The 11,833-nt window shown below is 38.7% G+C and overlaps 2 protein-coding genes across 2 annotated transcripts in view; both read left to right on the top strand.

Annotated features, from left to right (window-relative positions):
• The window catches only part of PRDM1 (PR/SET domain 1), a 690,597-nt gene that overhangs the window by 480,236 nt on the left and 198,528 nt on the right, over positions 1-11,833 (top strand).
• Positions 107-11,271, top strand: QRSL1 (glutaminyl-tRNA amidotransferase subunit QRSL1; the record flags this gene model as incomplete). Its single annotated transcript, XM_003204314.2, has 10 exons — positions 107-287; positions 715-813; positions 2,212-2,308; positions 4,196-4,372; positions 6,081-6,256; positions 6,372-6,484; positions 8,015-8,207; positions 8,555-8,672; positions 10,494-10,699; positions 10,995-11,271. Coding segments are annotated over 10 exons (1,572 nt in total), but the record flags the coding sequence as incomplete, so codon positions are not given.

Below are 11,833 nucleotides of genomic sequence, written 5' to 3'. Positions count from 1 at the left end.
GCTCGAGGTGACCGCGGCTCGCGGGGCCCGATCGCGTACCCGCGGAGACGCGTTTTATTGCCGAGATGCGCTGGGTTGGGGTCTGGTAGCAGCTTCGTGCCACTGACAGCTGTCGCTGCCCTTTCAGATCTCAGCAGCGCTAAAGGAAGGACAGGTCACCCCCACAGAGCTCTGCCAGAGGTGCCTCGCTCTCATCAGAAGCACCCAGTTTCTCAACGCCTACATTACGGTAGCGGAAGAAACTGCATTGAAGCAGGCTGAGGAGTCGGAGAAAAGATACCGAAGAGGTACGGTAGCCTGTTTATAAAGGCGGCACTCCTGGTGGAAGAGTGCTTTTATTGTACATTGCATCTGCTGTGTGTGCCAGGTGGGCGGATGTGCTGGCTCTTGGGATGGAGTGGGTGCAGGCAGCACCCAGGGCTGAGATAAGCATGATGTCGTCTCATTGGAAGCAACAAGGATCTGCTGGGGCAGCTGGCCTGATTGAAAGCAGCCGCCTGCTGCCTTAGGACCCGCTGTGCTTTGCAGGGGCTGCTCTGGGCATAGTGCTTATAGGAGTTCTAGGCAATGGGCCTTGAGAATGTAACAGACTCAGCAAATGCTAAATGGATAGCTCTTGTACTTACAAAAAGCACCAGAAGTGACACATATAGTAAATTGTAATTGACTGTAGGTAACATATTGATGTAATCTCTGCAATAATTCCTAACGCAGGTCAGCCATTGGGTGAGCTGGACGGAATTCCCATTGCAGTGAAGGACAACTTTAATACAGCTGGCATTGAGACAACATGTGCATCAAACATGCTAAAAGGTACGGTATGAAAGGTGCAGTAGAGCTTTTAAGGTGAAATTGGAGCTCTGGCTCTTCTCCTCAGAGGCTTAGTGGAGTGAAGCCTTCCAGAGATCCAAACATTTTCAAAAATGAGCTGAGCTGATTTGAGGAAATGTATTTATCTGATTTCCTCTGTCAAGATCATCTAGCATTACAGATGTATCTTTTTCTTATGCAAGTGCATTTTCTCCTTTATTCATGTAGCTACACTGCCATTAACAATGCAATGATTATTCTGGCCTACCTAAAATGGAGTCATTCTGTAGTTCACGTTTTCATGTTACACTTAGATTTACAGAGGAGAGCAGACAGTAGTGTTTGCTGTTGTGTCGGGCAAAATGCACACAGTCCTTTTGTGTTCTGTTTATAACTGTTGCATTATGTAGCGCTTTCATTTTGCTGTAGCAAAGTAGATATTAACAGTTCTCTTCATTCCTGCTTTACAGAACAGGTCTGTATGACTTTTTAATTCTTTAAAATTTTCCAAGCTTATTGTTTCTATTAACACTCCAGGAAAATTTTCAAGACATTCCAATGTTTCCGTAGCAAAAGTGAAAGTAGTAAACATTTCTTATTATCTTCTTCATTCTGCATAAAGTAAAACTTCTAAGTATTGAGAAAGATAAACTTCTGCTGATTTACTTGAGCTAATCCTATTACCTTAAACAGAAGAAACAAAACACAGTATTGCAATTTAAAGAATGTGTTCCATTACCTGAGATGTTTTTCCTTAAGCACGTTCTCAGACCCGTTGTACTTTATTGTAGATGAATGGTAGAGGGTTTTAGGAGTGATGCTGTCCTTGTTCCAGCTGAGAGTGGGGGTGGAGAAATCACTGTCATTATTCACAGAAGAAGTTAGTTGCAACCCAGGATCTCATGGGAGTGGCACAGAACTCACTGTAGTTTATATGAGGTCAAAGTGGCTGAAGGTGCACACAGTTGGTCACAGGATAGCCAGTTTGTATTTCAGCTTGTGATTAACAATATGCTCCCCCTTCTCATGGTAAAGGGAATAATTTGAGATCACTTAGCACTCGTCTGCAAATTGCCCAAATGCCATAATTTGCTACTGCTGTGGTAACTTGTTTGTGTGAAGGCTTAGTTCCACCTTCAGGAAATGTATAATCCAGAATTACTGGATTGTAAATTGTGGAGGGGGGAAAAAAAAAGCATTACGGACAAAACAGTATTTAGTTTACTTTTGCTAAATCTTGAGAATTAACCATATTGTCTATTGAAGCAAAATTTGGGCATTGTGCAGTGATAACTTTTATGCACAAATAGCAAAAAAATTTAAGTGTTCAGAAGAGTAGCTACTTTTAGAAATCAACCATACCTCATCAACCACTCCCTTAACTGTTTTGATTGCTTTCAGGCTATATTTCTCCTTACAATGCTACAGTGGTTCAGAAATTACTGGATGGGGGAGCTGTGCTTTTAGGAAAAACAAACCTAGATGAATTTGCAATGGGGTGAGTGATGTTTATTATTTTTAACATGTGATTCTACATTAAACAGATTACACGCCATCTGTCCTGATCTATCCGTAATCCTTAAACTCTTCTTTCTGTCATGTTAGAAAATAACGAACGCTAATCTGCAAAGAGAATTTAGAGTTGCCTGAATTTCTCAAATATTGCATGAACATTTTTACTGTTGTGTAAATTATCTACACGTCAATTTTTTTATGAACATAGAGTTCAACTATGGCTGTGTTTGAGGGGGAAGAGTAGCGTAGCCTTTGCAGAAAGCAGAAGACAAACAGACTTGCATATCCAGTAGCAAGTAGATCTGGTTACCACACCAGCTATTTGCTGACTTTTTTTTCTCCTTTCCTACTGGTGGTTTCTGCCCTTAACTAATTATTGTTATGGCCTTGATGACAGTTACCATCTCTCCCAACCACTGGATTAACATGTATGAGTGCTCTGATTGTGTAAAAGGATAATTTAGAGCAACACTTTGAATTGCCTGTGCTACTGTTGCCTAATACTAGTGAGTTCTGCTAGGAAAAAGAATTGGAAAATACTGTCACAGATTTGTTCTCTGACAAATCAGTGAAGGCAGCAGCATGCAGTAGCCTGGGGCAGCCCTGAGCAGAGACAGGAGCCTCTGTCACCAGATCTGCTGGATACTGAAAGATATGGTTTAGTGGCCGTCATGGTAATGGGTTGATGGTTGGACTAGATGATCTTAAAGGTCTTTTCCAACCTTAACGACTCTGTCAGTGTCCAGGACTTCAGCTACCAATGAGAAACATTAAGTGTTGCATTTTGGCTTTGTTTTTATTTTTCCTAAGCTAAAGGCATAGGTTTAGTTGGGTTAAATACTTCGATTGGATCATTTTGGATAAAGTCATTTCCATGTCAGAGACATGCCTCAGAGGGAAAGCAGGAAAAAAGCAAAGGAGAAGAAAAAGCAACCAAACCCCTTCATTACACAGGGCTAGAAGTAATCTAAGCTCACTAAAGCACAGGATTCTGCTAATAAGGGTTATCTCACCCCAAGCCTCTCATTTCTGTACTCTGTATTTGCACAGTCTCATGCCATCACCAACATGGCTGCACCATCAGCTTGATGAGGAAGCTGATCCAGCTGAAAAGCAGTGTCTCAATTAGGTTCATTTTCAACTGTGTAAACTGCCAGCTCAGCTGATCTGGCTAATAACACCAACATTATGGAATTGGGGAACCTGAGGTGGCAGTTGCAAGGAAGGTGGAAAGCCCCTCAAGCCCCTCCCTGCTTCTGGTGGCAGCCTGCACCTAGATTACCACAGGCTGAAACCAGATTCCAACAAGCCAGTCTAACACTCTGAAACAGCAGACTGTGACCTCAGGGGAGAGCTATAGAGTAAGTAATCATGGGTTATTTACAGAGGAGCACTTGTTGCTGATACTGGGGGGCTTTTCCCCCCTTCTCCAGAGCAGTGTCCCACAAGGCTGTGGTCATCTTTGTTCGCTTTTTCCAAATGCAGGCTTGGGAAGCCAGAGTACTTTTGTTTTGTAGCAGATAGATAGTTTTACCTTTAGGTACATTAAATTTGTTTTATATTTTTCTGTTTGCATCCTTTCCGGTGGCTTTAGAGTCACAGAATGACTCATGTTGGAAGGAATGTTAAAGCCCACCTACTTCCAACCCCTTGCCACCTGCTAACAGAAGCTGAGGTTCTGTGGCAGAGGAGGGTCCCTTTGAAGATTTCAACTTGTGCACGTTGTCTATCTGCACTAGACTGTACATATGCCAGTCTTTTTGGGTTGAAATTGAATTTGTTAGGGTAAGGGATGAGGAACTGGATAAAGAAAATCTTGGAGAATGCAACGTGTTGTCTGTCACTTCTGTCTGTATTTGTTCTGTCTTAGATCTGGGAGTACAGATGGGGTATTTGGACCAGTCAGAAATCCCTGGAGTTATTCAAGACAGTACAAGGAAAAAATTGTACCCAGGTCTGACTCTGAGCCTGAAAACTCTAACTGGGTAATAACAGGAGGGAGCTCTGGAGGCAGTGCAGCTGCTGTATCGGCTTTCACGTGTTTTGCGTAAGAAGCTTTTTGGAATTGTTTTTAATGAAATGTCTTGAAATACGTTGTGAGGTGTTCACTTAGCAATTTTCTAATAATGTAGTTTATGGATTAAATTGTAGAAAAGATGTTGATCTTGTCTGAGATGGGAGCATTATTTGCGCTGGCTTGTGAGAATTTAGTTCAACATCTTCAGTTTTTCATGGCATAGCATGAAGCCAGCATGATTTCCTGTAGGCAGAGTTAGGCTGATTCATTTAGAATGTTATTCAATGTACTGATGTGAGCACTTTGCTCTGCATGAGGTAAAGTGATAATGGCAGTAAAGGAATGACAGCATTGCTGTTATTCCCACATACCCTTAAAAATAACAGAGACGTATCCTCTGCCTTTTAAGTATGTTAAACATGTACACACTGAAAACTGAATTCAGCAAATGATGAGGTGTCTGTCAACTTGTAAGAGTATAGAAATCTTTCCTCCTGGCCTTTGTTTTTATAGCTGGGTATGTGATAATATGGATACGTGAGATTTGACATCTAAAAGCTTTCAAATTCCCAATTTGAAAACAAGAAGCCAGTTTATAAAGATACTTGGAATTTTATCCGTTTTTAATAATTTAAAGAGTTTTAGTTTATTAAAAAAAATTTTTTTACAACAATTATGTGCATGGAATAGCAATAGTTAACACTATTTAACAAATTGATTGTTTATACTCTCTTCCTCATCCATCTGTTAAAAGAAATCTGTTCCTTAAAAATTTACACTTTTCATTTGATGCAATTTTGAGAGCTACATTTGAGAATGCGTGTTCAGTTGTGTTCTTAGCTGGAAGATGTTTTAAATAATCTTTAGTTATTATGTCTTTGTTTACCAATGTATTATATTTGTCTACTTGTTAAAATATTTTTGCTCCCAGAGATTACTACTTTTAAAAAACCCCATCGTTTTATGAATAAAACTTAAGGTTTATTTTTATTCTGATTTAAGTACTTCTATTTTTTAAGTGGACTTTCAGTTTAAAGTCACTAAAACCAAGAGAACCTTAATTTCAATGCGACTTTCCTATTCCACTGAAATTTTTACAGTGGAAATTTCAGTTTGGAACAAGATTTCACTTGTGAAAGAGCAGTAAAAGAATTCAACTTAAAGAGATGAAAAAGAATTGCATTGAAACTACTCTAAGTTGGGAGTTCTACTATACTTTGTAGGCTTGGAAACAGGAAGAACCTCTTACCTAGACTTTGAAAAGCCTGCCTTGTCACTGAGGGCAAAAGGCATACTGTGTGACTGCTGCTTTGTATGCTGGAGTGTGATACTTCATGTCATCATTCATTGATGAATAAATGATCACGAATATCTGAAAATCATAAACTAAAACACAAGACATCTTTCACAGTCCACAGAATTGGAACAGACCAACAGAGAAGTAGGAAGTAGGTCTTTGGGGCCCTATTCTGAATGCCTGATTTCTATTTATCTACCTCTGATTTGTAGGGAGAACCGATCTCTCCGGTGGCTAATTCAGAGGTCCTAAGAAAAATGCTGAGAACAGCTGAAAAATAACAGATGTAGGGAGTGGACTAACGTTTAGATTGTGTGGTTATGACTTTTAGTTGGGAAGTACTCAGACATTTTTAAATCCGTGCATCTTAAAGCCATAAGTATTTATTGTTTGGAGATGTTCTGAATCATTTTACTAACGGTAACCCTTTTGAAACCATAGAGCTTTAGGGTCAGACACAGGAGGATCTACCAGAAATCCTGCTGCTCACTGTGGTGTAGTAGGTTTAAAGCCAACATATGGACTGATCTCTCGCCATGGTCTCATTCCTCTAGTGAACTCCATGGATGTGCCAGGAATCCTAACCAGATGTGTGGATGATGCAGCTGTTGTGCTAGGTATTATTACTACATATATCTTTGTACGCTCTATATCTTCGTTCAGAAAGCAGGCTGAATTCCATCTACCCATTGTACATTTTCCTGTTCTTCAATGTGTCGTGTCATGTTTCAGGTTCACTTGCTGGACATGATCCTAAAGACTCTACCACTGTTCAGGACATCTTTCAGCCATTTGCACTGCCAAGTTTGACTGATGTCAGCAAGCTCTCTATAGGAATTCCTAAGGTAACATTTAAATCCCATCAACAGTTCTGAACAGGGATGGCAAATGTAACTCCTTCCAAAATAAAGCATTTGTGTATTGCCTGTCACCACCCAATCTCTCATTATTTGAAAAGTGAAAACAGTATGAGCAGCTCCCAGAAAAGAGCAGTATGTGCTCTATTGCCCACGTAGGTGATTCAGAGGGAGCATCTGCTAATGCTTTGTCTAAAATGCTTTGTCATCACTGTGGGAAACGCTGCCAGGAAGTGCCAGGGAAAATGAGGGGCTTCAGTTCTTGCTTCTCTGTGGCTTTTTCATCAGATACCTCCATAACTTCATACTTTTATGTATGTTACTTTTAGTGACTTCTCTTACGGTGAGGTTAGTACTAGTTATGCAGTTTTTTGAAATCCTTGTTTAAATGGCACTGGGATACAGCATAATTTTAAAGGCAATTGAATGGCACAAGGAGCTGTGACTCACAGAGCTTGAACAGGGATGGAAAGAAAGCTTCATGATAGCCACTAATGTTTTTATCGAGTAATTTGGTTTCTAATGCATATAATTCAGTCGTTCTTGTAAGTATGCTTGTAATTTAAGCATGACATTTGAAACTGCAGCCTATTTTTTAATTACCTATTATAGTTTTGTAAAGGTTCTGTCTTCAAAGAGACAGTGTGTGTAACATTTGTTGGTTTGACTCCCTGTACTTGAACCTGTGATAGAACAGGTAAACCAGAAGATTCAATTTCATAAGAAGAGATGCCCACTGACAGTTAATTATTCAGAATCTGTGAAACGCAAAAAAAAAAAACAAAAAAAGAAGAAGAAAAATACGTCTAGAAAATTAATTTTCTGCATACTGTTTAGATAAATCTAAAATAGTAGTATTGATAAATTATTCATATCCCTTGGACAATTGTTTTCTGCTGCTACAGATTAACCCAAACAGGTTAATGCATATATTATGATAATATGTCTGAGTCGTTGCTGTTCAGAGATCACATGGTATTTTGACCCAGATATTTTGAGCTTGAACTGAAGCAAATATCTTAAAACAAGAGTCTTGTTTTAAGCTTGTCTAAGTAAGTCCTATCCCAACCTTGTGATTGTAGTTCTCTGGTGGGTTGCTTGTTTGGCTGAGGCGTGCTAGTAGCTGCTGACGTGCTGTGAGCGTAGCTTATTCCCTGCTAAAAGTACCCCTAGTAGTAGGGCTTACATCTGAACAGCTTCTAACCAAGAACTGTAGAGCCATGCAGTGTGGTCTCTATGACTAGATGAACAAGTGGACAACTTCTCCAGAAGAGAACTGCTGAAATTCTGTTACGGATTGTGTTATGGGTTACAATTTACTAAGGTGAACATAATATTCTTCAGATGACAGAGTCCAGTTTATGTAGTACTGCGTGCTTTTATATTTAGTAGATGTGATAGGCTGTAGTAAGTATTTAAAAGCACAGTGTTAACAGTTTCAAAATATTTTTAGCAAATAGTATTTATGTGTTGGTTGCCAGTACAAGTAAGCATCATTTATTCTTGTTTTTCTCTAAGGAATACCATGCACCAGGGCTTTCTAGTGAAATTCTGGCTGTTTGGTCAAAGGCTGCTGACCTCTTTAAGAATGCAGGTGCTAAAGTAGTTGAAGTGAGTTTACCACACACCCATTACTCAATTGTCTGCTATCATGTGCTCTGCACTGCAGAAGTGGCATCAAATATGGCCAGGTTTGACGGACTGGAATATGGTAAGGCCTTTTAAATTATTATTTTTTGTTGTTCTCAGACGACAGAATAAATGATTGCTAAGTGGCATTAAGAAATATCAGTTTTGATTGGAATAGAATAAAAACCTTGTGCACATAAGAGCAGAATAAATAAATATTTTATTTTGTTTTACTTGTGCACACTGAGTGCCTGGGCTTAAAATCTTCTCTGTAATGGAACGTGGAAGGAGTATGGTTTGTGGATTTTTCCAGAATAGCAGCATGTCAGTCTGCAGCAAACTACAGCCTATTGTACTATGATGTGTACCATTATGTTATTGAATCTTAAGAATCACAAAAACTATTTCTAAATTGCCTTTTCTTTCCAGGACATCGTTCTGACATGAACAAGTCCACAGAAAGCATGTATGCTGCAACACGACGAGAAGGATTTAGTGATGTTGTAAGAGGAAGAATTCTATCAGGAAACTACTTCTTGTTGAAACAGTAAGTAGAACACACTTGAAACTCAAAGTTATTAAGTTAATAATTTGTTAGGCAAATAGAAAAGAATTGTTCATCAAGACATGAAAAAGAAATGTCCTCAAGCCAGTAGCAACTTCTATTGTTGTTATTGCTTTAGCTATGTCGTAACTAGTGAACTGTTAGCAGTGAATGAAAATGTTTTTTCTTACTCGTACCAGGGAGCCTTCTGAAGTAAGTAAAACATCTTTTTGATTTTTTTCTTTCCCCATCAGAGCATTATTGTCACCTAATAGTTAAAATAAGGAAAATGTATCCTGTAGGAAGACATTGAAATCACAGTAAAGCCATCCCTCTTGTAACATTGTAAGTTCTGTAAGTGTTAATCTCATTAAAGCTGCATAGAACAACTGCTGGTGCGTTCTGCTGAGGTCTTCTAGAGCAAGACAGATGATACAGCAGTTCAATTAACTATAGCTCTCTGCCTTAGTAAGCAGTGGAGGGAAGGCAGAGGTGCCTGAACTAATCAATTTAACGTTTTCATCTCCATTTTTGCTCCTTATTTACTATCCTGTATGTTAGAGAAGGTAGGAGTCATACTTAATTTGTTTAGATACTAACAGAGAAACTGGTCCTGTAATTTGTCTCAAAACAAGCACATGACAAAGCTCCTTCTTTCAGCAACAGCATTCATCAGAAATGACTTCTAGTTACTCTCAGAGACAGGAATGTTGTCAGTCAGTAGTTTAGAAGCAGCTTTTATGGAATGCCGATATTCCTGCCAAGTATGCTTGTTCTGGTCACAACTGTCCAGATCAGCTTTCCAAAGACTGCTTTAAATTTCATGCAGCTCACTTTTTTCTGAAGGAGCACAAGATTGTGTTCCATCAGGACTGAACAAGAGAGTCAACAACAGTAAGTTACTTTTGAAGAACAAAATCCAGCGTTCTACAAGCGTTCTTGAGACAAAGTACAAACATCTGTGTTTCCTGCAAACAGTGCATTTTACAGAATATTTTGCTCTTGTTTTTTATAAAATAGCTATGTGATCATTCATGCATTGATTGTTGTATATAGTCATTGCATCAGAATTAACAGAGTAGGTTTGATTTATCAGTATTTTTTCTTTTTTTCATTTAAGAGTAATTGTTGGTGATTGCTTTTGAAACTAAACTCTGAAGTTATGAATTCTATTACATTTGCCAGTTCTACATGTGAAATTAAAAAGAACAATAAACATAAAGCTAACTGATTTGTTTCTGCTTCACAATCGCATAAAGACAGTTTAGAAAGCCATAAACCCAATACTAATATAAGGAAAAAAAAATTGAGGAAAGAGCACAGTTTAGTAAGAAGCGTATTAGAACCACATTCTTGGTTTTAAGTCCATTTGGATGTCTGTATAGATCATAGGAGTTTTTCACATTCATTAAGTGTATAGCTGGATTGAATCCTAGAGCTTAATGCCTATTTTGCAAACCTGCTTTGCTTCTATAGTATTTCTAGGCTTTACTGTGCCTTTCTGCAGTGAAATCCAATATACAGTTTAGTTTCAGGCCATAAGAGCATTATTCTGATCTTCAGCTATTTTAAACTAGGGTTTTGTTTTCCTTTCACATTTCTTCAACAGAATTTCCTTATGTCTTCTTTCTCTGACGTCTTCATGGCTATGAGAGCGTAAGCACTGTGTATGGTGACTAAGCTTGTGGTATATGAGAAACTCAAATACATGTTAGCCTCTTAATCAGGAGGAATATAGAGCTTATCTTTTCTATAGTAACTAAGCAATTGTTCTGTATTTTCAGAATCGTAGCATTCCACCCTCACACCCCTACTTCTTTCTAGGAATTACGAGGATTACTTTGTCAAGGCACAGAAAGTCAGACGTCTCATTGCCAATGACTTTGTGAAGGTTTTTGGAAGTGGTGTTGATATTTTACTCACTCCTACCACTTTGAGCGATGCAGTGCCGTATGTGGAATTCATCAAAGAAGACAACAGAACCCGCAGCACGCAAGATGACATCCTAACACAGGCTGCAAACATGGCTGGTGAGCAGGGACAGGAATTCAACTATGTTTTCTCCTGCCTATAACATCCATTCCCTTCAACCTTTTAACCTCTTACACAGAATTGAGATACCTCACCCCTCTCATTAACTTATAATAGCGAGTTAACAACTCTACACATAAGTACAGTGAGCATTTGTAAAATGCTTTATAATGTAGGGGTAGATTTTAAAATGCTACTGAGCTGCGCTGGTTCTCTCAGAATTGTTACCAAAATGACTCTAACTGGATTTGTTTAATAGTAAGCCTTTTGTGTGAATAACTTCTTTTGTTTCAGGACTGCCAGCAGTAAATGTTCCTACAGCTCTTTCAGGAAGAGGCTTGCCAATTGGGCTTCAGTTCATTGGGCGTTCATTCCAAGAGAAGCAGCTGCTCACAGTAGCCAAATGGTTTGAAAAACAGGTACAATTCCCAATGATTCAGCTAGAAGAAGTGAAGAAACATGACAACGGTGTCCTTCAGCATCAGAAATCTGCTTCCTTTTCGTAGTATGAGATTTGCTGGTCAGCAAAAGCAAGACAGCTGTTGGGATAGTTTAAAAATGTACTTCTGCAGCTAAAAAAAAAAAAAAAAGAAAAAGAAAAATAGTTTAAGATGATATGCTGTTATGCAGGATGGAATAATGAGAGCTTGTTACTGTGTAATTAAGGCAAAGCAAATCATTAAGTAAACATGTATATCTTACTAAGAGCCACTTCTTACTGATATTAAAAACACCAGATTGAAGTTATTTATCTTACATCTGTGAAGCTGCTTTTTTCCATCCCCAGAGGGCATGTAAGGTATCTGGCTCATTAAAGAACTAACCTGAATTTTCATGTGAAAATTGCATGGTTGCCAGGGAGCTTGATTTCTCTCTGGAACATAGACTTTGGTAATGGAAACAACCAGACAAGCTGTAATGGAACAAAGTTATTGAGAGTCCATTTGCCAACAAGTAAATACAAATGAAATCAAGAAAACAGCATATACACGTTTCTTTGCTTTTAAAATCAACTAACAACTCCATCCTCATTCTAACAAACTCTCAGCAGGAGATGAAGTACCTTCTATGTATACAAATCTTGCAGATCTCTGGTTACACCCATCATCAGAAGGATGAATTCCAGACTTCTT

Source organism: Meleagris gallopavo, chromosome 2 (genome assembly GCF_000146605.3).
Source record: "Meleagris gallopavo isolate NT-WF06-2002-E0010 breed Aviagen turkey brand Nicholas breeding stock chromosome 2, Turkey_5.1, whole genome shotgun sequence".
Lineage (NCBI taxonomy): Eukaryota > Metazoa > Chordata > Aves > Galliformes > Phasianidae > Meleagris > Meleagris gallopavo.
The sequence above is the reverse complement of the archived record's forward strand: the minus strand, read 5'-3'. Positions and strand labels throughout refer to the sequence as shown.